General features: G+C 50.8%; 1 protein-coding gene and 1 pseudogene across 2 annotated transcripts; both read left to right on the forward strand.

Annotated features, from left to right (window-relative positions):
* Positions 1-3,479: 3,479 nt before the first annotated feature.
* On the forward strand, positions 3,480-4,415 carry LOC311216265 (olfactory receptor 14C36-like; the record flags this gene model as incomplete). The annotated part of the gene is made up of 1 exon (XM_084297815.1): positions 3,480-4,415. One exon carries the CDS (start codon positions 3,480-3,482, stop codon positions 4,413-4,415), a length of 936 nt encoding a protein of 311 aa, XP_084153941.1.
* Positions 4,416-14,256: 9,841 nt separating this feature from the next.
* LOC311216266 (olfactory receptor 14C36-like) lies at positions 14,257-17,038 on the forward strand (annotated as a pseudogene). The gene is made up of 2 exons: positions 14,257-14,269; positions 16,130-17,038. The product of its transcript is annotated as an olfactory receptor 14C36-like (transcript).
* The last annotated feature ends 10,130 nt before the right edge of the window (positions 17,039-27,168 follow it).

Below are 27,168 nucleotides of genomic sequence, written 5' to 3' on the forward strand. Positions count from 1 at the left end.
ACTGGTAGGTTGCTCTAAGGTTTCCCCAGTGCCTTGTCTTCTCCAGGCAGAACAGTACCAGTTCTCTCAGTGTGCCTTCATAGAAGACTTGCTCTAGCCCCTTGATCTGGACTTGTTCAAATAATTCCATGTACTCAAACTGTCGCGTTAAACCACAGGAGTCTTTTTGGCACCCAGTGTGGGGCAGGAAGGGTTGAGATAAGGACAGATCTTACCACAGAGTGCTAAAGATAAATTGTTATAAGCATTAGACCAGTTTAATAGTTGCTGATCACAAGGTCGACATTTTGGATCTCAGGTCTGTTGGGCTTGTTTTCAGAAATGTGTTGTATAGCACATTACTTACTGCCTGTGTTCCCATTGTGCTGTTTGTCATCTCTGGGGCTGGTTTAAAGATATTTTGCTATGTTGTGTAACACTGGCTTATGAGTCTATAAAATTATTGGTCATGTGACAAATCTGTTCTTTGTACTGAGCATTGCCATCACCTCCATTCCTCAGGAACCATCACTCAGAAACTATTAAGAATTACACTCTTGACCTTTTTGCTTCAGGGAGCCAATCTAGGGGAGGAAAAGGGATGTACACTTCTCCACTTCTCCACCTCCCCCTTCTCCTCCAGTTTAATTACACTACCTCTACAAAGCTTAGAATATCCATGGGATGGTCCTACTGTGATGTCTCCTGAATGTGTTTCAACTGTTGTTTAAGGATAAACAGCTCTTGAAGAATGCCCTCCAGAGACCTGCCCCAAGGCAGGAGAGTTAGGAGTGGCAGGGAGCATGGGAGGATCTGGGCAGGCACCTAGAGCAGTGGGCACCTCCAGTGCTTTGGAACTTCCCCCCGAGCACGTGCAGAATCCTTAAAAACTGCAGAAGTGCTTGAAAAGGAGGGGTTATCACCTTGGCAATTCCAAAAGGAATTCCAAAGGAAGCCTCACTCAGTGTCACTCCAACCCCTGTGATGGGCCCTGCAGCTACTCCAACACCTCTGACATGTCCTGCAGCCACTCCAGCCCCTGTGACAGACCCCAGGTCTAGTCTGGGACCTAGACCAGACCCCCCAGGTCTGCTCTTGCTAGGCCAGAGCACCAACCTGTGCCAGGTTCCACTGCTTCTACATGCAGAAGAAAACAGTGGGTGTGAAAATCAGGCTCCTGAGAATGGAAAAGAACTACTGCCCAGAAAAGAAAGGAGGGAGAAGAATGTTGATCTATGAAACCTTCACATAAACTTCCCCATGAGAGGGTACTTCCAAGATCCAAAAGGGTACAGGTGGAGTTTTGGGATAGCTGCCTCGGAGACAGAGGATGTTAAAGAGTTGTCTCCACCCAGTCCCTGGGAGGACCCTTCCATTTATGCAGTGGTTGAAGGTCAAAGAAGAGCAGGTGCAGATGGTTAATGCAATGTTCTACCAGTTGGGGACAGGCTGGAGATCAGTCGGTAATGAGCAATTGCACTGTGTATAGCTTGCTTTGTACATAACGATAATAGTAATAAAAATAATTGCTATTATTATTCCTCTTCCCCTTCAGTACTTCAAACTGCCCTTACTACAACACATAAGCATTTGGGGCTGGGGGGTGTTGGTGTGAGCTAACAGCTGTGTGGTGCTGAGCTGCCTGCCAGGTTAAAGCACATCATGTTTGACAACCATACTCTAACAGTAGAAATAACATTTCTAAAAGTCATCTCTCCTGTGTTCAGAGAAGGCCGGTCGGTGATGAATTCAGTCTGCTTCAGACACCACACCCCAGCAGAGACCCTGCTGCTTTTGGGAGCTGTCAGCCCTGAGGCCTTGGGGACACCTCAAGGGAGCCCAAGGGCACAGAGCAAGCGATGCCACGGTCGGGTGCTGTGCTGCTGAGCTGGGCCAGGCTCCTGAGCCCAAGGGGAGCTCCTGGCAAGAGGCATCGCTGTAGAGAGACAGCTGTGCCCAGGAGCAGCTCCTCTGCACAGCGCAGCAGGGCTGGAGGCTTTGACCACAGGTGAGAGGAGAGAAGGAGAGAGGGCTTGGAGGCACTGAGGAGTGCAACAACAGAGGGCAGCGTGTGGCAGGACACATCTGCAGGCTTTTGACACCGTGAGGCTCTGGCAGCAGGGCACTGCAGGTCGGGTTGCCAGAGGGGTCTTCTGCAGCTGGCACATCTGATGGCTGATAGCATCTGTCAGGATGACTTTTACTCTACATTTAATGTGGAATAGAATGTGCTATACACAATGGCATTTATAAAAGGGCATTTCCAGAGGAAAACTGAGGCTTGGTTAATCTGAAGAGGAAGGCTTTTTTAGTTTCTGTGCTTTCCGAATCTTGCAGTGCAGTGGAAGCATGGATGGGGTCTGTGAGCATGGACAGGGAGATGTGGGGACATAGAACCATCTCCAAGCAGAGAAATAGGAAGGCAGCAGGGACTTGGGCAGGTGGTGAGAGGGAGCTGCTGCACAAATGCTGTGCGAGGGAGGGCTCAGGCACCTACCTGCAACCCCCTGCACGGCAGGAGCATTCCCTGGGACACACCGTGCTCTCCTCTCCCTCCAGCACAGCCTCTGCCCTCAATCCCCCGGTGTCCCCAGCAGGAGCTGCCTCATCTGCAGGCAGAGCTGCAGCACAGGAGGGTCTGCTGAGTGTCCGTCTGTCCCTCCCTGGCTTTGCCTCCCCTGGCAGCAGCACGCTGGCATTCCTCCTGGCTTCTCCAGCTGGCTGTGCTGCTGCTGGTCTTGTTCCCAGGCTGGCTGGGGATGGGGGTTTCACATGCCCATTCCATGAGCCCTAGGAGTGTTTGGCTGGAAGAGGAGTATGGGGACAGGATGAGGGGTCTGGAGATGGGCACTTTGTGCCTGGATTCCTCTACTCTCAGCAGTATTCAGGTTCTTCTCAGGTCAACCTCTGAGTACAACTTTCCTGCAACACTCACATGGTGGCTGAGACCAGTATTGATGGACAGATTATCTGTCCTCACTAAAGGACACTGCACTATAGGGCCAGTCCCTTTTTCCCTTAGGATGCACAACATTTCCACTTATGTGCTGGAGAAATGCCCGGGATTTCTGTTTTAGAAAAACTCAGCAGGTGTGGTAGGTCAGTAACAACAAAAAATCTGACCCTATAAAATGAAAATTAAAAAAAATCATATATATATATCTGCTGTGAAGTTGGGTAACCGGGGAGCAACACTGGGGCAAGGTTCTTTGATATCAGGAGTGAAGTGAGTCTGAGATTGCCCCATGTTCCACCTTACCTCTGGCTATTGGGCATAACTGACTCTTGCATTGAATACAGAGGAGTCCCCTTCTCCCGGGGATACCCTCAGGCATCAGGAAGAACTCAGGAAGGATACCTACCAAATGTCTTCCTGGAAATGGACAATTTTCTGGCAATTCTAAATGAGAAATGGGATGAGTTTTTCTCTGATGAATCTGTTGTACATTGTTACTATTCTTTCTCTTCTTTGTTCAGGATCACATCCCCAAAAAAAGCAGATGTCCAACAGAAGCACCATCTCCGAGTTCCTCCTGCTGGCATTCGCAGACACATGTGAGCTGCAGCTCCTGCACTTTGCGCTCTTCCTGGGCATCTACCTGGCTGCCCTCCTGGGCAACGGCCTCATCCTCAGCGCCGTAGCCTGCCACCACCGCCTCCACACCCCCATGTACTTCTTCCTCCTCAACCTCGCCCTCCTCGACCTGGGATCCATCTCTACCACTATTCCTAAAGCCACGGCCAATGCCCTCTGGGACAGCAGGGCCATCTCCTATCAAGGCTGTGCTGCACAAGTCTTCTTTTTCGTCTTCTTCTTTGGTTCAGAGTTTTCCCTTCTCACCGTCATGGCCTATGACCGCTACGTTGCCATCTGCAAGCCCCTGCACTACGGGAGCCTCCTGGGCAGCAGAGCTTGTGCCCAGATGGCAGCAGCTGCCTGGGGCAGTGGCTTTCTCAATGCTGTCCTGCACACAGCCAACACATTTTCCCTGCCCCTCTGCCATGGCAATGCTGTGGACCAGTTCTTCTGCGAAATCCCCCAGATCCTCAAGCTCTCCTGCTCAGATGCCTACCTCAGGGAAGCTGGGGCACTTGTGTTTAGTGTTTCTTTAGTCCTTGGTTGCTTTATTTTCATTGTGGTGTCCTATGTGCAGATCTTCATTGTGGTGCTGAGGATGCCCTCTGAGCAGGGCAAGCACAAAGCCTTTTCCACGTGCCTCCCTCACCTGCTTGTGGTCTCCCTCTTTGTCAGCACTGGCATATTTTCCTACCTGAACCCCCCCTCCATTTCCTCGCCATCCCTGGACCTGGTGGTCACACTTCTCTACTCGGTGGTGCCTCCAACTCTTAACCCCGTCATCTACAGCATGAGGAACCAGGAGCTCAAGAATGCAGTGAGGAAACTGTTTCCATACATGCTTCTTAAGCATCCATGATGTGTTCAGAAGATGTATTCTTAATACTATGCAAATATTTTGATTCATATTATATCTTATCATTTTTATCATTACTAGTGTTATCATAACATTGTCATTAATAATAATGCTATCAGAAATCAAAGGATATTTGGGAAAATGATAGAACATTTTAAAAATTACTTTTCTCTGTTAATATTTTAACAATATTTTATTTGTTTTTAATAACGTAGTTCTCAGCATTCTGAATGTTACATTTTGTGTTAGTTTTTACCATATCATCTAATATAAACACATATCCAGGCTTCCTAGGTAGATAGAGACAATAAAGAAGTCAGCGGAAATTCATTGGTCTCAGTATCCCTCTCTTGCCATCTTCTCTGGAGCTGGGGGAGCAGCCCCAGCACGCAGGAGGGGCTCAGGGCCAAGAGTCCAGATGCCACATGCAGGAGCAGCCCCGGTGGCCCTCGGGGCTGCCCCTCACTGCCTGCTGGGCTCTGCCTCTCTGCTGCCTTCGGGTCGGGGCTGCTGCTTCCCTGGAGCCATGGCCATGGCCAGCAGCAGGACGTGGCCTTGTCACTGCTGCTCCCTTTGGCTTCCTCATTGTTCTCTTGTGCTTTCACATTCAACTAAGTCTTGAGATCTCGTGTATCTTGCTGACAATCTTGTTGTCTGTACAGTGGCATCTCTTTCATTGCACAGCTCTTCCAAAGCTGGTGCTAGGAATGTACCCAAGGAACTACTGCATGAATGGGCCTCTTGCTTTTCGGGGCTTCATCATGGATCAGAATTTCAGAGTGCTCAGTGTGGTGCTGGACTGGGAGCTCCGTTCTTGGCTGGCCATGGCTCAGCAAACAATAACTGGCCTTGACTGGCCTGGGACTGTCCTGGTGGTGCTTAGTCTGATAGCAAATGGCATGCTGGAGAGGAATGTGGAGCTGCTCTGTGCCTGGGCCAGGCCTCTTGTGATGGCCGGGGGAGCGGGGCTGGCCCTGCGGGGCACAGGCACTGTGTGCTGGGGATCTGCCAGGCAAGAGAGCAGGGCTCCTGCAGCTTCACAGACCTCCACCTCCTGAGCACAGGGGCTGCTAGGGTGGCCCAGAGCCGCCTTTGTGCCAGCAGCTGCGGTGCCTTGCGAGGGGCTGGGGCTCTGGTGGCCGTGCCCAGAGCCCTGCAGCAGCCTGCGGTGGGCACTGCCCTGGGGCCAGCACAGCCTGGGCTACTGGGCTGGGGAGAGGGCAGGGAGGTGGGAAGAGGTGGGCAGGGGCTGGGCTGGGCTGGGCAGTGCCCGGCAGAGGGCAACAGCAGCGTCAGGGAGCGGTGGCAGCATGCAGGGGAGGGCTCCCAGCAGGGCTTGGTGCTGCAGAGCCAGGGCTGCACGAAGGGAGCCCAGAGCTGCAGGGGCAGGGGAGAGGAGGCTGCCCTGGGCCCTTGCTGGTCTGGGCAGAGCAGGAAGGGGGCCCAGAGCATTCGTCCCCTCCCTGCAGCCTGCCAGCACATCTGCTGAGGGCCAGAGCGGCTGCTGCAAGGGCAGGGAGCTCAGCATGGCCCTTGCAGCCCCCTGCCCTGGGCCTGCCTCTGCCCTTGGGCTCGGCCCCGGCCTTGGCTCTGCTGGCAGGAGCGCTCTTGCCATGCGCTTCCTGGCCTCCCCTCGCCTGCGCACAGCTGCTGCCCACTCAGGCTGCTGCCACAAACGTGTCCTCACAAGCAGCACCACCCCTTGGGCTGCTTCTCCTGACCTCTCCCAGCTCACTGTCTTGACTCCTTGTCTCTGTTGGGCCCCACATTCCCCACCCAAATGTGTCCCTTGACTGTCGGCTCCATTCCCCTGCCTCATGGAATTACTGTGCTATGGCAGCACGTGTTTCCCTTGGGCCGTCTACCAGACACAGTAATGAATACTATGAGCAGGACTAGAAGGGTCCTGCTTCAAGCCAGGGGGAGGCAGGGAGGAAAGGGAGAATCGGGTTTACTGGACTGGGTATATTTAATGGCCTGGCACATCAGATCCACAAATGTATCAGGCTCTACTGGAGACCGGTGCACAGTGTTCCTAATGCCATAAAGCTAGAAAGAGGTAGAACCCACCTGTATTTCTGGAGTGACAGGGGGAACCCAACAGTTAACTGTACTGGAGGCTGAAGTGAGTCTAACTGGGAAAGAATGGCAAAAGCACCCCATTGGGACTCGCTCGGAGGCTATGTGCATGCTCGGCATAGACTGCTTCAGGAGAGGGAACTTCAAAGTTCCAAGATGGCACCACCATTGGGGATTTGGCAGAGCTGCCTTGTGAAAAGACCTGCCCAGTCAATAGCAACTCTATTTGAGTAATGTGACTTTTCACATTACTCAATTTAGTTTTCCGTGGCTGGAAGGGAACAATGTCCCCAAAGAGGCCAAGCTCATGGGTACAGCTACAGCCACTTGAAGAAATATTTTCTTTAGTTTTCATTCTGAGTTTTCCACAGCAGAACCAAGAGAGACTGTGGATGTCCAGTTTTCTAGTAAGATTCAGGCTGTATTTCTCAGGTTCCAATGGTCATTTCAAATTTATTTTATTTCAAATTTATTTTATATTATATTTTATTTTATATTATATTTTATATTATTTATTTTATTTTATTTTATTTTATTTATTTTAATTTTATTTTTTTCCCAAGTGTCGTGGTTTAACCCGGCTGGCAGCTAAACACCACGCAGCCGTTCGCTCACCCTCCCCCCTCCCTCTCTGGGACGGGGGAGAGAAATGGAAAGTGAAGCCCGTGAGTTGAGATAAAGACAGTTTAATAAGACAGGAAAATAATAATAATAATAATAATAATAATAATAATAATAATAATAATAATAATAATAATAATAATAATAATAATAATAATACAATGATGATAATAGTACTACTAATAATAATATGTACAAACAAGTGATGCACAATGCAATTGCTCACCACCCGCTGACCGATGCCCAGCTTAACCCCGAGCAGTCCGGCCCCCTCCCCCCGTCTAGCCACCCCTATATATTGTTTAGCATGACATCAGATGGTATGGAATACCCCTTTGGCTAGTTCGGGTCACCTGTCCTGGGTCTGTCCCCTCCCAGCTCTTACTGCACCCCCAGCCTGCCTGTTGGCAGGACAGAGCAAAAGTCTGAGGTGTCCTTGGCTTGGTATAAGCACTGCTCTGCAACAATTAAAACATCGGGGTGTTATCAGCACTCTTCTCATCCTAAGCCAAAACACAGCATTCCACCAGCTACTAGGAAGAAAATTAATTCTGTTCTAACTGAAACCAGGACACCAAGGAACCCCTGACTTGTCTTAGAAAGGGTTTCCCGTGCTGAACTGGGCTGCATTTACAGGGACAAAGACCACTGCTGGCAGTGGAGGTGTCAGACCTCCAGTCTCTGCTTTTCCTCCCGTAGAAGAAGGTCTCCAAAGAAGTCAACCTGGATCAATAGCAATAGGAGAATGATGCTCAAAATTGAATTGCAGAAAAATCAACCTTTAAAACCAGAAAAGATTTTTATTAGGTGCTTTTTGAAAACTTCTTCCTTAACTACAGCATGCAGGTTCTGCAATTAGGGGCAAAAGCTGTGAAGACTTGAAGAAAACTATGGAGGAGATGTTAGGAATTTCTGCATTTTAATGAGTTCCATGGTGGATTGTGGTGCTGAGTCTATGAAGCTCAGGTACTGAGAGGAGAATGATGCAGGTGCTAGAGAAAGTAAAGTCAGAAGGAAAAGCTGAAGTGACTTGGAGTATTAATGGGCCCCACTGAGGGCTGTTACTAACAAAGCCTCCCCAGGGACTAGTTAGGGTAGATAATTGGAGATCATGATTGCAGACAGGCAAAGCACTGTGCTGAGAAAAGTCTTGGTTGGTTTTGGTGATGCAGAAGAGCCAAGGCCTGACCCCAGCCACTGTGAGAGGAGATCCTGCACCCCCACGTCCAGCTCAAGGCTCTTGCTGGGGTCTGTGGGCTGTGGTGGGCAGTGGGATACCATGAGAAGAACAGTGGTATGACACCACTGACCTGCTGCACATGGTTGCAAGAAATCAATGAGGCCCCATCACAAGGAATATAACATATCTCTTCCTAAGCTACTGCCAAGGGGACAAAAACTTCACAGCTGTTAGGGCCTTCCTTTTTTACCAGCACCCTCTGCCTTCTCCTCTGCAGGCTTTCCAATGCTGTCCCACACATTGCCCTATTTTATTGAAGTCTGCAGGCACCCATCTCTGTTCGCCATCTTGCTTTCATGCCTTGCTTTTACTGATGTCTCGTCAGCCCTCACCAGCTGTTCCTTGAAACACAAAGCCAGGGTCTGATCAGAGGGTGACCTCTGGCACCACAGCATGACCCTTTGAGATACATTTCTTCCTCCTCGTGGCCAATATGTAACTTCCAATGTATACTCCATGGAAGTTTTTCTCTCCTGCTCTTTCCTACTAAAAAAAGGAAGCTCCTTCAAGGAAAAAAACCCTCCTGAAGTAGGCATCCCAACCCAGCAGGCTCCTAGCAGCCTCTCAGCCAACCAGACACAAGTCACCTCAGCAGCACCTTCCAAGCCAGGGGCCTGCTGCTGGCCTTGCAGCTTCTTGGCTAGACACAGCCAAGCCTTGTGCCTGCTGCTGTGCAGTCATGGACTCAAGCAGAAGGGACAGGACAACCCATCTGGGGGCCTTCTTTCTGCCTGGGTCCTCCTGGCTCTGGAGGCAGAGGGGATCCCCCAGTCAGCATGCCAAGCAGGTGCCTTCTGCTGGCCTAGCAGGGCCACTGCCAGATGTCAGCCCAAAAGTGCAGCTCCCAGGGAGAAGTCAAGGCTGACCTGCCACCTCCAGACACAAGTGACCTCACAGTCCCTTTCTGTGACACGTTCCTGCAGCTGCCCTATCAAGTGCAGAGACAGAAGTGACCTCACAGTCCCTGCCACAGTCACATTCCTGCTGCTGGGGCAGGACATCCTGACGCAGAGCTCACCTCTCTCTTGTATCGTAGGGAGTAGATTTTACCATTCTTTGTTAGAGATAAAGCAAAGTTTATGTTGGAAGATTTAGTGTTCTGTTTTTGGTGTCATGTTTCTGGTTACGGTATGGGCAAGCATTAAGGTTTAAAGTTTTGTTTAGGTCTGGCAAGAAGGCTAGGGATAAACAGAGCATTTTAATGATAGTGTTAAGGGCAGGGATCATGGTGAGCAAGAGAGTAAAGGGAAGGAAAGGGGACTATGGGCTGAGTTTTTCTTCAGGTGATATTTTGAGCTCTGCTTTCCAATAGTGGATTCCTGTCAGGATGTTGCACTAATGTTTAGGTTTAAGGATTATTGTTTTTTTTTGAAAATAGTTTACAGGCCCTACAAGAATTTCTGAAATCAGTTTTACAGCAGCATCAACATTACAGGAACCCTCTTATCTCTACAAAGTTAAGTTTCTGAGCTCCTCTTCCCTTCCTCTTCCCTCCTCCAAATCTCACATCTCTCCTGGCCAGGCTACTCCTAACCTCCCCATATCAGTCATTTAACTGAGATCAGATTTCTGATGGCTGTTATTATATCAGAGTACCTGTCTCATCTCTGTTGGCTACACTATTCTGTAGTATTAGACTGCTCTAGACTCTATATTCCAGACTCTGTTGGCTATTCTAGTCTGTTACTATGAAAGCCTCCCATGGGAATTTTTTGGGCAGATAACTGGAAGCCATGATTATAGACAAGAAAAGGCACTGTGCTGAGAAATCTTGGTTTGTTTTGGTGAATCAGAAGGTGAAGGCCTGACCCCAGCCACTGGAGGGGAGATTTTGCACCCCCAGCACCCCTATGTCTCACTCTTCCTGGGGTCTGTGGGGCAGAGGGTGATGCCCACAATATCATGTGAAGGACAATGGTATGACACTTTCCCGCATTTGTGAAGGGTTGAAAGGAGAATTCATAGTCCCAATGCCATGAGTAAAACACATCTTCTCATAAGCCATGGCCAAGGAGACAAAGATGTCAGTGCTGCTGCAGCCTTCCATTCTTGTCAGAGCCCTCTGCCTTCTCCTCTGCACGCTTTCCTGTGCTGTCCCACACTTCCCTGAAGGCTGCAGACAGACACTTCTCTTCCCTACCTTGCTCTCACTCTGGTATTCCCATGATTTCACTACTGCCTCTCCACTCTCACCAGCTGTTCCTTCAAACACAAGGGCATGGGCTGATCCAAACTCCCTCTGGGTGACCTCTGGACCCACAGTACAAGTGCCAGTGCCTCACCTCCAAGTCAAGAATTTCATCTGACTATCGAATCTAAATCTACCCTCTTGAAGTTTAAAACCATTCCCCTTGTCCGATGATAGAGTCATCGAAATCATAAAAGCACAAATTTGGAAAGGACCTACAAGACCATTTAGTCCAACCTTCCTATCACTAATACTACTCACTAAGCTACTAAGCCATATCTCCTAGCAACTTGTCCTGGTGCTTCTTGAACACTGAGGGTCAGTGATTCCACCATGTCCCTGAGCAGACCATTCTAGTTCCCGACTACTCTTTCAGAGAAAAAGTTTTTCATGATATCTAATCTAAACATCCCCAGGCACAACTTGTGGCCATTTCCTCGAGTCCTATCATTAGTTAGTTATCTGAGACAAGAGGCTGACCCCCACTTCATCACAACCTCTCTTCAGGAAGTTGTAGAGTGCAATGAGGTCTCCCCTGAGCCTCCTCTTCGCCAAAGTAAATAATCCTAGTTCTCTGAGCCTCTTCTCATAAGACCTGTGCTCTAGCCCCCTCAACAGTTTGGTTTCCCTTCTCTGGACATGTTCCAGGACCTCGATGTCCTTCTTGTAATGAGTGGCCCAAAACTGAACACAGTGCTCGAGGTGTGGCCTCACCAGAGCCGAGTACAGGATGATGATCACCTCCCTGCTCCTGCTGGCTGCACTATTTCTAATACAGGCCGGAAAACCCTTGGTCTTCTTGGCCACCTAGGCACACGGCTGGCTCATGTTCAGCTGAGCATCCATCAACACTCCCAGGTCCTTTTCCTCTTCACAGTCTTCTAGCCACTCTGCCCCAAGCCTATAGCATTGCATGGAGTTATTGTGGCCAAAGTGCAGGACCCTGCACTTGACCTTGTTGAACCTCATCCCATTCACCTCAACCCAGCAATCCAGCCTATCCAGGTCCCTCCGAAGGGCCACCTACAGATCCTCAGACAGATCAACACTTCCTCTCAACTTGGTGTCATCTGCAGACTTACTGAGGGTACACTCAATCCCCTCATCTAGGTCATCAATAATGATATTAAACAAGACAGGTCGCAGTACCAACCCCTGGGGGACACCACTTCTAAGAGGATGCCAGCTGGACTAACCAAAAATCTTGGTTAAAATCTCTGAGGAGAGCCTTTATGAGCTTCACAAAGACAACGGTAGCAGTGTCACAGATAATCATAGAAACATGGGATCATAGAATCATACATGTAGAATGGTTTGGGTTGGAAGGGACCTTAAAGATCCTCTTATTCCAACCATCCTCCTACTAGACCTGGTTGCTCAAAACTCATTCCAACCTCCTTGAACGCTTCCAGGAATGGGACATTCACAGCTTTTCCAGGAAACCTGTTCCAATGCCTCACCATCCTCAGAGGAAAGAATTTCTTCCATATATCTAATTTAAACCTGCCCTCTTCTGGTTTAAAGTCATTACTCCTTGTCCCTTCACTACACTCCCAGACAAAGACTGTCTCCCCAGCTTTCCTGTAGGTCCTCTCTAAGTACTGGAAGGTTGCTCTAAGGTTTCTCCGGTGCTGAGTAGTACCAGTTCTCTCAGCACGCCTTCATAGCAGAAGTGCTCCAGCCCCTTGATCGCCTTTGTGGCCCTCCTCTGGACCTCTTCAAATAATTCCATGTACTCAAACTGCCGCGTTAAACCACAGCAGTCTTTTTGGCATACGGTGTGGGGCACAAAGTGTTGAGATAATGACAGATCTTACCACAGAGTGCTAAATTTAAATTGTTATAAACATTAGACCAGTTTAATAGTTGCTGATCACAAGGTCGACATTTTGGATCTCAGGTCTGTTGGGCTAGTTTTCAGAAATGTGTTGTATAGGACATTACTTACTGCACGTGTTCCCATTGTGCTCTTTATCATTTCTGGGGCTGGTTTAAAATTATTTTGCTATGTTGTGTAACGCTGGTTTATGAGTCAGGAAAATTACTGGTCATGTGACAAATCTGTTCTTTGTACTGAGCATTGCCATCACGTCCATACCTCAGGAACCATCACTCAGAAACTATTAAGAACTACACTCTTCACCTTTTTGCTTTAAGGAGCCAATCTAGGGGAGGAAAAGGGATGTACACTTCTCCACTTCTTCACCTCCCCCTTCTCCTCCAGGCTAATTACACTAGCTCTAAAAAGCTTAGAATATCCATGGGATGGTCCTACTGTGATGTCTCCAGAATGTCTTTCAGCTATTGTTTATGGATAAACAGCTCTTGAAGAATGCCCTCCTGAGACCTGCCCCAAGGCAGGAGAGTTAGGAGTGGCAGGGAGCATGGGAGGATCTGGGCAGAAACCTAGAGCAGTGGGCACCTCCAGTGCTTTGGAAGTTCCCCCCTGAGCACGTGCAGAATCCTTAAAAACTGCAGAAGTGCTTGAAAAGGAGGGGTTATCACCTTGGCAATTCCAAAGGGAATTCCAAAGGGAGCCTCAGTCAGTGCCACTCCAAGCCCAGTGACATGCCCTGAAGCCACTACAACACCTCTGACATGTCCTGCCGCCACTCCAGCACCTATGACAGACCCCAGGTCTAGTCTGGGGCCTAGACCAGACCCCCCAGGTCTGCTCTTGCTAGGCCAGAGCACCAACCTGTGCCAGGATCTCTTGCCTCTACATGCAACAGAAAACAGTGGGTGTGAAAATCAGGCTCCTGAGAATGGAAAAGAACTCAGGTCAGGCTGCTCTGTGGCTGGGCCAGGCCTCTTGTGCTGGTCTGGGGAGCGGGGCTGGCCCTGCGGGGCACAGGCACTGTGTGCTGGGGATCTGCCAGGCAGTAGAGCAGGGCTCCTGCAGCTTCACGGACCTCCATTTCCTGGCACCACGGACACCTCCTTGCTCCATGCATCCAGCAGATAAACACCTATAAGCCACCTGCTTTCTCTTCTTCTAGAGGAACTGGGGACAGAATAGCAAAACCAAGTAAAACTCACAAATTGTGAGCCACAGAAGGCCCTGATGCTGTGCAAGAAATGCTCAAAAACAGCAACCACAACTGTGGGTGACCATCACTGGTCACACAGCAAAAACACTGTACCACAAGGGGCTGCTTTGCAGAGAGTAACTCCACCCCAGCCAGAACAAGTACAGGGCCCCTGATGGACAAGAAGACTTCCTCTAAGCTCGGGAAGGAGCCAGGAAGGTGCTAATAAGTACCAGAACAATTCAGGAAGCCCAAAGGCCCTTCTGAAGGGTCACTGAGTGCCACCTGAGAGGCAGTGCTGGGCAGTGAGGAGGGCCAGGAGAAAGACTTCTGAGAAGGCTGTGAGAAACAGAGACACTCAGGGCTTTAGCAGCTGTCTGGATGGAGTAGGAGGATGAGGTCACTCCTGGGACTGGGACAGGGCTGAAGGTCCCTGCATGAATCCGGAATGATGGAGAAGTGTCCACCTTGCATGTGTGCCTCAGCCTGGGAGCAGGGGCCTGCCCACGGTGTGGGATGGCTGGGCTGTGCTCAGCCATGCCCCAGGAGATGACCTTGCTCTCTTCCTCCCCACCACTCCCCACAAGGGGCAGGCCCTCAGGAAGCACCCCTGAGCCTGGAGATGCACCAACCTGCTGTGGTGAGGTGCCACTACTGCAGGGGCAGAGGGGAGGCTTGGAGGGACACATGGGGCCTGTGGGTAAGAGTAGTGTGGCCTGGGGATCTGAGTGCCTGGGAAAAGTTACCCTGGATCCATAGGAGCCATTCTGGAAAGAAAATTTGTAGGGAGGAACCGCATTTTTGTGGCACTGCAGAGTGCTGGGCACATTGTGCAGGGTGCTCTGATGGACTTTTGTGTCCTTTTCCATCGTGTCTTAAGTGGTGCTTTTCTCAGAAACAGAGCAGCCAACAGAGGTGTGATGGATACTCTGAGATCATGAAATCCATCAGAAAGCTGATCCCAATGAGATGTCTGATATGGGGAGGTCAGGAGAAGGCTGGACAGGAGAGATGTGAGATTTGGGGGAGGGAATAAGGGCTTGGCCAGCAGAAATTAAGGATTTTGTAGAGGTAAATTGGTTCAGGTTATGCTGATGCTGCTGTAACCGTGACCTAAAACAGTCATATGCGGCCCTTCCCCACTTTCAATCAGTAACGTTAAGTCACAAATCTAAGTGCTGCTCCACACCCTGACAGGAATCCACTACTCCAATGTCTGAACTCAAAGATTCCCTTGAAGTCAAAACTCAGCCCATAGCCTCTTTCCCTTAACTTTCCCCTATTGCTCACCCTGATCCCTGACCTTAACACGAGCATTAAAAGGCTCTCTTTAACCCTGGACTTCTAGGCAGACCAGAACAAAATCCTAAATCACAAAGCTTGCCAATAATTTAACCACAGGCTTGACACCCCAGGCAGCACACAAAAGTCTTCCACTAAAATTTTGCCTAAACTCTAACTCAGAAAGGTGAGCCTTGTTCCCTAATGCCATACATGAACACCTAACTCCCAAAGCCACTGTTCCTGTGCAATAACCTCATCAACTTCAGCCCCTCTCCTGAACCTTAACTTCCGGTGCTTGGCCCCTTGGTGCAGGAGAAGAACTGTGAGGCTGCTGTGCAGTCGCTTGGCATTCAAAGATGAATGTGAGGGGCCATGGGTCTGATCAGCTTGTGGGCCACAAGGAGATGGGTGGGAATGCTCTGAGCCCTACCTCAGGATTGCCTGCCACTGCAGGAGGAATGTGACAGTGGCAGTGACTGTGAGGTCACTTCTGTCTCTGCACTTGATAGGGCAGAAGCAGGAACAGAAAGGGACTGTGAGGTCACTTGTGTCTGGAGGTGGCAGGTCAGCCTTGACTTCTCCCTGGGAGCTGCACTTTTGGGCTGACATCTGGCAGTGGCCCTGCTAGGCCAGCAGAAGGCACCTGCTTGGCATGCTGACTGGGGGATTCCCTCTGCCTCCAGACCCAGGAGGACCCAGACTGAAAGGAGGCCCCAACATGGGTTGTCCTGTCCCTTCTGCTTGAGTCCATGACTGGGCAGCAGCAGGCACAAGCCTTGGCTGTGTCTAGCCAAGAAGCTGCAAGGCCAGCAGCAGGCCCCTGGCTTGGAAGCTGCTGCTGAGGTGACTTGTGTCTGGTTAGCTGACAGGCTGCAAGGAGCCTGCTGGGTTGGGATGCCTACTTCAGGTGTGGTTTCCTACCTGATGGAGTTTACTTTGGTAGTAGGAAAGAGCAGGAGAGAAAAAAATGCCACAAAGTGCACCATGGATTATTGGCACTGGCTACAAGGAAGAAGAAATATCCAGGGGAAGAACTGGTCTTGCTGCTAGAGTCTGAGGCAAAGAAGGCGTTAAGTACCTCAGCCTTTACCTTCTCTCGAGATCATTAACAGATGTCCCCCATATCCAATGAAGGATGATGATTCTCCTTAATCCTCCTTTATTTATAGTATTTCTATAAGCAGTCTTTATTGTCTTTTGACAGTAATAGACAGATGGAGCTCCAGCTGGGCTTTGGCCCTTTGAACTTTGACCTGCACAGCCCCATAACATTCAGGACACAGCTCCCTCCTGCTGGCATTCGCAGACACACGCGAGCTGCAGCTCCTGCACTTCGCGCTCTTCCTGGGCATCTACCTGGCTGCCCTCCTGGGCAACGGCCTCATCCTCAGTGCCGTAGCCTGCCACCACCGCCTCCACACCCCCATGTACTTCTTCCTCCTCAACCTCGCCCTCCTGGACCTGGGCTGCATCTCCACCACTCTGCCCAAAGCCATGGCCAATGCCCTCTGGAACACCAGGGCCATCTCCTATCAAGGATGTGCTGCACAGGTCTTCTTTTTCTTCTTCTTTTTTAGTTCAGAGTACTATCTCCTCACTGTCATGGCCTATGACCGCTACGTTGCCATCTGCAAGCCCCTGCACTACGGGAGCCTCGTGGGCAGCAGAGCTTGTGCCCAGATGGCAGCAGCTGCCTGGGGCAGCGGCTTTCTCCATGCTGTCCTGCACACGGCCACTACGTTTTCAGTGCCCGTCTGCCAAGGCAATGCTGTGGACCAGTTCTTCTGTGAAATTCCCCCACATCCTCAAGCTCTCCTGCTCAGATGCCTACCTCAGGGAAGTTGGCATCCTTGTGTTTAGTGTTTTTTTAGTCCTTGGTTGTTTTGTCTTCATTGTCGTGTCCTATGTGCAGATCTTCAGTGCAGTGCTGAGGATACCCTCCTCTCAGGGCCGACACAAAGCCTTTTCCACGTGCCTACCTCACCTGGCCGTGATCTCCCTGTTTGTCAGCACAGCCACAGTTGCCTACCTGAAGCCCCCTTCTATCTCCTCCCCATCCCTGGACCTGGTGATGGCAGTTCTGTACTCGGTGGTGCCACCAGCAATGAACCCTCTCATCTATAGCATTAGGAACCAGGAGCTCAGGAATGCTTTGATTAAAACTGTTTCTATACATGCTTTTTAAGCATCAGAGATGTGCTCATTATTATTATTGTCATAATCAATAATTTAAAATAAAAATATTAATTGGAATGAGAAGTTATTTGGGAAACTGAGGGAACAATTTTTATTGTTTAAATTTTTTTATTTAACATTTTTATTTTTTTTAAATATTATTTTTATTTGAATAATGGATTTTTTAACCATCATCATGCTAATTTATTTACCTTATCCCAGTCATCTCATGTACCTGTAGACCTAGGTTTCCTCCGTGAATAAAGACAATAAGGAAGGCATCCGAAATACATTCAGAATGTCACTGGTCAGAGGTCCCGTGTCCTCATGGGAGCAGCCCCAGCATGCAGGAGGGGCTCAGGACCAAGAGCCCAGTTGTGACATACAGGAGCAGCCCCAGTGTCCCTTGGGGCTGCCCCTCACTGCCTGTTGGGCTCTGCCTTTCTGCTGCCTTTGGGTTGGGGCTGCTGCTTCCCTGTAGCCATGGCCATGGCCAGCATCAGGACGTGGCCTTGTCACTGCTGCTCTCTTTTGGCTTCCTCATTGTTCTCTTGTGCTCTTACGTTTGGATAAGCCCTTAGATCTCATGCACCTTGGTGACAGTCCTGTTGTCTCTGCAGTGGCATCCCTGTGGCTGCAGGCAGCAGCAGGCACTGTGCAGCCCTGGGTCACTGATGGCCCCCCCTAGCACCACAATAATACAAGGGGCTGCTCATGGCAAACCCTGAAACCTGGAAGCCTCTTCCATTGCTGCTGCCAATGGGTCTCACAGGAAAAGCTTAATGGACCCGTAGCATAATGCACCAGCATCACCATAGTTGGCCCCAGCCCAGGAGACACTAGAGTGGCCCAGAGCCACCTTTGTGCCAGCAGCTGCGGTACCTTGCAAGGGGCTGGGGCTGTGGTGGCCATGTCCAGAGCCCTGCAGCAGCCTGCACTGGACACTGCCTTGGGGGCCAGCCCAGCCTGGGCTGCTGGGCTGGGCTGGGCTGGGCTGGGGAGAGGGCAGAGAGGTGGGGAGAGGTGGGCAGTGGCTGGGCTGGGCTGGGCAGTGCCCGGCAGAGGGCAACAGCAGCGTCAGGGAGCGGTGGCAGCATGCAGGGGAGGGCTCCCAGCAGGGCTTGGTGCTGCAGAGCCAGGGCTGCGAGAAGGGAGCCCAGAGCTGCAGGGGCAGGGGAGAGGAGGCCAAGGGCCAGGGCGGCTGCTGCAGGGGCAGGGAGCTCAGCATGGCCCTTGCAGCCCCCTGCCCTGGGCCTGCCTCTGCCCTTGGGCTCGGCCCCGGCCTTGGCTCTGCTGGCAGGAGCTCTCTTGCCATGCGCTTCCTGGCCTCCCCTTGCCTGCTCACAGCTGCTGCCCACTCAGGCTGCTGCCACAAACGTGTCCTCACCAGCAGCACCACCCCTTGGGCTGCTTCTGCTGGCCTCCCCCACCCAACTGCCTTGACTCCTTGTCTCTGCTGGGCCCCAATTCCTTCACCGAAATTCCTTCATTCACTGTCAGCACCCTCTCCCCTGCCATGGTGGGATGTGTTTCCAGTGGGCCGTCTACCAGACACAGTTATAAATACGACAAGCAGGTGTGGAGGGGTCCTGCTTGCAGACAGGGGGAGAAAGGGACAATCAGGAAGAAAAGGGACAATCAGGTTTACTGGACTGGGTATATTTAATGGCCTGGCACATCAGATCCACAAATGTATTGGGCTCTACTGGACACCAGTGCAGAGCGTACCCTAATGCCATCAAGCTAGAAAGAGGTAGAACCCACCTGTATTTCTGGAGAGACAGGGGCAGCCCAAGAGAAAACTGTACTGGAGGCTGAAGTGAATCTAACTGGGAAGAAATGGCACAAGCACCCCATTGGGACTGGCCCAGAGGCTATGAATATCCTCGGCTTAGACTGCATCAGGAGAGGGAACTTCAAAGTTTCAAGAGGGCACCACCGGTGGGGCTTTGGCAGAGCTGCCTTGGAGACAAAGGACATGAAACAGTTGTCTACCTTGCTTGGCCTTCCACAGAATCCTTCTGTTGGGGGTTTGCTGAGGGGTGAAGAACAGCAGGTGTCAATGGCTACCATGGTGGTGCACCTGAGGCAGCGTCGCGCTAACCGAGACTCCCTGATTGCCATCCATGAGCTGGGTCATCGACTGGAGAGCCAAGGTGTAGATGTAGAGCTTGGGAGTGTGGTTTAGTGATGGCCTTGTCAGCACTAAGGTAAAGTTGCCTGACCTGGGTGACACATCCCAGAGTAGTGTCAGGCACAATGCAATTCTTTTTCCTTTCTGCATCTATAGCACAGGACGTAGGACTTTGCCCTACTCCATTGACTGGGCAGCGTTTTCCCCTTTACTCTATTTAGGATTCTGTGTCTGGAAGGGGACAATTTCCCCAAAGAGGCCAAGCTCATGGTTACAGCTACAGCCAATAAAGATATATTTTCTTTATTTTTCACCCTGAGTTTTCCACAAACGATCCAAGAGGGTCCATGGATGTGCAGGTGTCTACTGAGATTCAGGCTGAATTTCTCAGGATCCAATGATCATTTCAATCTTTTTATTTTATTTTATTTATTTTATTTTATTTTATTTTATTTTATTTTATTTTATTTTATTTTATTTTATTTTATTTTATTTTATTTTAATCTTATTTTTATATGAACACACCCCTGACTTATCTTAGAAAGGGTTTCATGTGCTGGGCTGGGCTGCAGTTACAGGGACAAAGACCACTGCTGGCAGTGGAGGTGTCAGACCTCCAGACTCTGCTTTTCCTCCTGATAAAGGTCTCCATAGAATTCACCCTGGATGAAGAACAATAGGAGAATGATCATCCAAACTGAAATGCAACAACATTCAGCCTTTGAAACAAGAAAATATATTTATTATTTGCTTTGTGAAATCTTTTCCCTTAACTACGTCATGGAAGCTCTGCAGTTAACAGCACAAGGCGTGAAACCTTGAAGAAAACTTTGGAGGAGATGTTAGGACTTTCTGCATTTTAGTGAGTTCCATGGTGGATTGTGGTGCTGAGTCTATGAAGCTCTGGTACTGAGAGGACAATGATGCAACTGCTAGAGAAAGTAAAGTCAGAAGGAAAAGCTGAAGTGACTTGGAGTATTAATGGGCCCCACTGAGGGCTGTTACTAACAAAGCCTCCCCAGGGACTAGTTAGGGTAGATAATTGGAGGCCATGATTGCAGACAGGCAAAGCACTGTGCTGAGAAAAATCTTGGTTGGTTTCAGTGAAGCTGAAGGGCCAAGGCCTGACCACGGCCACTGGGAGAGGAGACCCTGCACACCCATGTCTGGCTGAGGGCTAGTCTTGGGGTCTGTGGGATGTGGTGGGTAGTGTGATGCTACTAGAAGAACTTCATTTTGACACCTCCGCAGCCCTGCACAGTGTTGTAAGGAAGCAATGCCAACAGTCAGCATGCCAACCAGTGGCCTTCTGCTGGCCTAGCAGGGCCACTGCCAGATGTCAGCCCAGAAGTGCAGCTCCCAGGGAGAAGCCAAGGGTGACCTGCCACCTCCAGACACAAGTGACCTCCCAGTCCCTTTCTGTGACACATTCCTGCTGCTGCCCTATCAAGTGCAGAGACAGAAGTGACCTCACAGTCCCTGCCACAGTCACATTCCTCGTGTTGGGGCAGGAGATGATGAGGCAGAGCTGAGCTCCTCAGAGCATTCCCACCATCTTCCCCTTGTGGCCCACAAGCTGATCAGATCAGGGTGAGCAAGAGAGTAAAGGTAAGGGAAAGGGGCTATGGGCTGAGTTTTGGCTTGAAGGGATACTTTGAGGTCAGGCATAAGAATAGTGGATTCCTGTCAGGGTGTGGAGTACCATTTAGGTTTGGGAATTAATGTCACTGGTTAAAATAGGGGAAGGACTTTACATGACTATTTTAAGTCACAGTTCCAGCAGAATCAACATTGCCTGAATGTTCTAAACTCACAGAAATCATTAATTTCTGCTGGCCAAGCTCCTCTTTCCTCCCTCAAATCTCACATCTCTCCTGGCCAGGCTTCTCCTGACTTCCCCATATCAGTCATCTTCCTAGGGGCAGCTTTCTGATGGCTTTCATGATCTCAGAGTATCTGCCTCACATCTGTTGGCTACACCTTTTTTGAAACTGACGTGGCACCGAAGTCAGGATGGAAAATAACCCAAAGGCTGTAGGTGATCCCTGCACAATGTGCCCAGCAGCTCTTGTACCACCCCAAAATTTGGTTTCCTGCCTCCAACTTTTAGATACTGAATGGTTTCTGTGCACCCAGGCTATCTTTTCCCAAACCCTCATGCATGGTTCTGTTTGCCCCAAGTGTCTTGGAGGCAGTGGCCCCCTCTGTGTAGAAAACTGAAAGCAGTCCTAAAGGATGACTTCAGGCAAAAGCTGACACCTCTGACATGACAACCCCTATCCAAGACCTCTTCCACTATGGGGCCTACCAGGTACTTAGAAAGAGCCGATCTCAGAAACTACATGCACAGCAAGTGCCTTCTGCTGCCCTACCATGGACACTGGCAGATGTGAGCCTAAAGGCACAGATCCCAGCCAGGAGTCAAGGGTGACCTGTCAGCTACTTCAGAAAGAACTCACCTCACAGGCCATTTAACAGCCATTCGCTTCCTGCTGGACTTAGTGTTTCTTAAGCACCACTGAGCTTATAATACCACACCTACCAAACACCCCCATTTTGGGCCAGGAGCTGCCCAGGTGGAAGTGATCTGGTTGTGATCCTCCAAGCTCATGGCACACCTGCTGGGCTCCCAGCCTCTCTGACACTCAGGAGCCAGTTCCGTGCCAGTTCTGGGAGATGCTAGGGCAGGAGGGACCTTGCAGGCAATGTTTCAGCCCTGTGCCTGTTGGCGGTCTGTCAGCTCCTTGTGCACAGTGAAGATCACACTCAAGTCCAGAAGCCTGAAGCTGGCCTAGCAGACACTCAGGGGAAGCACCCTCTCAGCCCCACCTCCAGCCCCAGCCCCAGCCCCAGCCGCAGCTGGCGGTGCTGCTCTGCAGAGCGAGGGGGCTGTGGTGCCTGTGGCACAGGAGCAATCTGCAGAGGTGTGCTGGGCAGGCTGGAAGGCAGACCCAGCTCAGGGGGTCACTGCCATTGCCCCAGAGCTGCAAGGAATCACTCACCAGGCTCCTTTGCTGGGGCTGCTGTGTGCCCTGGGGCTGCAGGGCTCTCCTCTGCCTGCTCACTCCAGATTGAGCACTTGAGCTCTGCTCAGTCCACCTTGGAAGAGATCCCCACTTAGGAGGGAAGTGCTGCAGTGGAGGCCAGCTGTGCCACTGCCGTGCCCACTGCCTGTCCCTGCCTGCAGTCCCAGCACAGCCCCACAGCAGCACTGGCACGAAGCTCCAGGAGCAGCCGGGCCTGACCCCACCAGCAGGGCCCAGCAGGAGAGGGCGGCAGTGGCAAGAGAGCAGCTCTGCATGCCCCAAGCGCTGGTGCTCCCTGGCCGTGCTGCTGGGATGGGACTCTTTTCCTCTGCACCCCTGCACACGGGCACTGCCCCTGCAGAGCCAGACCAGGTCTCAGAGGAAGGACGTCAGACTAAGTCGCCGTGCTAGCTCCTTCCTTAAGTTTAAAGTCACAGAGAGCATGGCTTCACATGCACAAAGTCTATAAGCTATATTCAACAGGTACATCAATATCATTGTAATGGGTGTTCATTAGCTGAATTAATGTAATAAGAATATGCACAAATACAACCACAAAAAAAAAAAAAAAAAAACACAACAGGTATATTGGCTCTTCCTCCAATTATTGACATTGCAAGTCATGTGCAGAAGCAGATCAGAAATTTCTTGCATCCAAGACACATCTACCCATCAATTTCCACAAAGCATCCTTGAGCTCCTGGCTCCTCATGCTGCAGATGAGGACGTGCTCAGCTGGAGGCACCACTGAGTACAGAACTGCCACCACCACATCCAGGGATGGGGAGGAGATGGAAGGGGCTTCAGACAGGCAACCATGACAGGCCTGGGGAAGACGGACACCATGGCCAGGTGAGGGAGGCACGTGGAAAAGGCTTTGTGCTGGCCCTGCTATAGAGACGACAGGACTGTCACCTAGATCCACAAGGTCTAATCCAAATACACTGCTCCTACCCGTGCAGCTGGGCTCTTGGCCCTGAGCCCCTCCTGGATGCTGGGGCTGCTCCCCCAGCTCGACAGAAGATGGGAAGAGAAGGATACTAAGACCAATGAAATTCCACTGACATCTTTATTGTCTTTATCTACCAAGGAAGCCTGGTTCTGTATGTAGATTAGATGATGTGGTCAAACCTAACACAAGAAATAACATTCAGAATGGTAAGAATGAGATTATTAAAAACAAAATGAAATATTGTTAAAATACTCACAGAGAAAAATAATTTAAAAAATGTTGTGCCATTTTCCCGAATACACTTTGATTTCTCTTGCGATTCTTATTAATGACAATGTTATGATAACACTTGTAAAGATAGAAATGATATGATATAATGTGAATCAAAATATTTGCATATTATTAAGAATACATCTTCTGAAAGCATCATGGATGCTTAAGAAACATGTATGGAAACAGTTTCCTCACTGCATCCTTGAGCTCCTGGTTCCTCATGCTGTAGATGAGGGGGTTCACTGCTGGAGGAACCACCGAGTACAGAAGTGCGATGATCAGGTCCAGGGATGGAGAGGAAGTGGAGGGGGGCTTCAGGTAGGCAAACATGCCAGTGCTAAGAAACAGGGAGACCACGGCCAGGTGAGGGAGGCACGTGGAAAAGGATTTGTGCTGGCCCTGCTCAGAGGACATCCTCAGCACGGCCCTGAAGATCTGAGCATAGGACACCACAATGAAAATAAAACAACCAAATATTAAAGAAAAACTAAACACAAGTGCCCCAACTTCCCTGTGGTAGGCATCTGAGCAGGAGAGCTTGAGGATGTGGGGGATTTCACAGAAGAACTGGTCCAAAGAGTTGCCTTGGCAGCGGGGAAGGGAAAATGTAGTGGCCGTGTGTAGGACAGCATTGAGAAAGCCACTGCCCCAGGCAGCTGCTGCCATCTGGGCACAAGCTCTGCTGCCCACGAGGCTCCCGTAGTGCAGGGGCTTGCAGATGGCAACGTAGCGGTCATAGGCCATGACAGTGAGAAGGGAATACTCTGCTCCAACCAAGAAAGCAAAGAGAAAGAGTTGGGCAGCACAGCCTTGATAGGAGATGGCCCTGGTGTCCCAGAGGGCATTGGCCATGGCTTTGGGCAGAGTGGTGGAGATGGATCCCACATCGAGGAGGGCGAGGTTGAGGAGGAAGAAGTACATGGGGGTGTGGAGGCGGTGGTGGCAGGCTACGGCGCTGAGGATGAGGCCGTTGCCCAGGAGGGCAGCCAGGTAGATGCCCAGGAAGAGCGCGAAGAGCAGGAGCTGCAGCTCGCGCGTGTCTGCGAATGCCAGCAGGAGGAACTCGCTCACAGAGCTGATGTTGGGCATTTGCTGACCTCCGACATAGAACCTACGAAATGAAAGAAAATATACATGTATAGACTGTTATGAGTAAAGTCTCTGACTAAAATTCCCAGTAAAAGCCTTACATTACCCGTTTCCAAGAGGCCCTTTGTCTATCTCCTTGTCTGGAGCCCTGCTTTGTGCTTGCTGAATGTCCTGTACACAGCAGCCACTTCTGCTTATCCACCCCCAGTGGGACACCTCTAATCCAGTGAAATGGTTAATGTCGTTGCTGTGGAGGCACACCTAAACCAGAGGGCACATCCAGGAGGGCTGCTCTGTCCATTCCCTGGTACCCAGCTGCTGGCTGCTTGCAGCACTCACCTGCGGGATGGATGCACACAGAGGTTGTGCTGAAAAACCACATCCCCTTGTCTGCAAGTCCTAAAGAACAGCTCAGAAAAGCCCTGGTACAGTCTGTAAGCAGAGAGAAGAGAAGGGATATTCTCAGGTGCATCACTAACTTGTTTGTGTCCCAATTCAATGGAATAGGAAGCTCAGTCACCAGTGCAAATCCAACTACGCCAATAACATAGAGGCTGCCCCACTACCCTGTTAATATAGAGCCTACCCCACAATCAGAGCAGGAAGAGGCAGGCAGAGAGTGCAGAAAGTGCCTTCTCTTTGCAGGCAGCTTCTGCCCTGCCCTTCTTCTGCCCAAGCCCCTGGGCAGCTCGCCAGGCAGGCTGAGTGCTGAGCCTGGCAAGCAGCACAGGCCCTGCCCTGGCACACAGCCCCTGGGGCACAGCAGGGACCCTGCTCCGCACCGCAGCCCTGGGCACCCCTGCCTGCACCCCCAGCACCTCCTTCCTCCAGGACCTGCCACTGCATTGCCCTCCAGCCAGAGACTTACCAGGGTCAGGGCTGGGAAGTGTTCTCCCCCAGTGAGCTCTGTGCATCCTGCCACTTCTGCCTGCCTTTAAGCACTCTGTCTCTGCAGGCAGTGCCCCCAGCCCTGCTGCGCTGTGCAGAGGAGCTGCTCCTGGGCACAGCTGTCTCTCTGCACCAGGACCCTCTTGCCACGAGCTCTCTCTGTCCCACGAGCTTGGCCCAGCTCAGCAGCACAGCACCAGCCCAAGGCACTGCAATCACCTCTCTGGGGGCTTTGCTGATGAGCCCACGAACCTCAGGCACTCAGAGACAATTGAAGACATCTCTGCAGAAGTCCAAGTCAGAGGCAAGTTTCCTGCAGTGTCCCCCTGAGGGCCAGCACTGACACAGCCTCCCTTGGAGCTCGTTAGAGCAGAACCCTGGAGGCAGTGAGGACAAGGAGACAAAGGCAATGTGAAGGTGACACTGATGTGTAGGAAAACTGGATGTGTGTCACCAAAAAAAAGGGCCAGGCCTTGACCCTGAACCTGTGAGAAGGGAGATCCTTTCCGTTCACACCTTCACACCTTGCTCAGTGCTCTTTGTGGGGCAGTAGGAGATGGGGATGTACATGGCCAAGTACAGGAGAATGGTACAACCCCTGCCTGTTTCATGGGTGCAGGCGAGAAGGCATTGAGGCCCTGGTGCTTTAATGATAAGCTGTCTCCTCATAGGGCTCAGTGACAGAGACAAAAACCATAGCCATGGACACAAAGACCTGAGTCCTGCTGGGACTTTCAGCCTTGTCATAGCCCTTAATCCTCTCCAAACCAGGATTGCCTAGAGATTCCCAGACCTGTACCTCTTTATTGGCTATTTGTAGACACTTGTCCATGTGGTGTCACATCACATCTGAGCTGAGTCGGATAACTCAGATTTTCTTGGTGGCCAGGCCCCTCGTAAGGCAGCTCTGTATAAGCTGGCCTGGTTCCTGGTGAGCAGGCACCACTGCTCGTACGGCATCCCTCATGGAGGGTATTCACAAGTCTATGGAGCAAGATGAGATATACCCGAGGGTGCTGAGGGAGCTAACAGAAGTGCTCAACCAAGCTGCCTTCCATCATTTATCGGCACTCCTGGCTATCAGTCAACTGGTGACTAGCAACTGTGATGCTCACCTACAAAATGGCTGGAAGGAGGATCGTGGAACTACAAGCCTGTCAGTCTGAACTCGGTCCTGGGGAAGCTCTTGGAGCAGATTATCTTGAATTCCATCACACAACGCTTCCAGAAGAACCAGGTGATCAGGCCCAGTCAGCATGGGTTTCTCAAAGGCAGGTCCCGCTTGGCAAATCAGATCTCAAGGTGTGACAAGGTGATGCTCGCAGTGGATGAGGGAAAGGCTGTGGATGTGGTCTAACTAGACCGCAGTAAGGCTTTTCCATCTTTTCCCACAACATTCTCCAGAGAAACTGGCTGCTCAAGGCTTGGACGGGTGTACGCTTTGTGGGGTTAAAAACTGGCCCAAAGAGTCATGGTAAATGCAAATAAATGCAGATGGAGGCCTGTCCTTAGTGTCCCCCAGGGCCCCGTACTGCGGCCAGGTCTCTTCAATATCTCCATCAATGATGTGGATGAGGGGATCGAGTGCACCCTCAGTAAGTTTGCAGACGACACCAAGTTTGGAGTGAATGTTGATCTGTTAGGGGGTCTTGTGAGGCCACAACTGGAGTACTGTGTTCAGCTCTGGGGCCCCAATAAGGATGTGTATCTGTTAGAAGGAGTCCAGAGGAGGGCCATGAGGACGATCAATGGGCTGCAGCCCTTTTCCTAGGAACATG

This window comes from Netta rufina (genome assembly GCF_964035555.1).
Source record: "Netta rufina genome assembly, chromosome: 18".
Taxonomy (NCBI): Eukaryota; Metazoa; Chordata; class Aves; order Anseriformes; family Anatidae; genus Netta; species Netta rufina.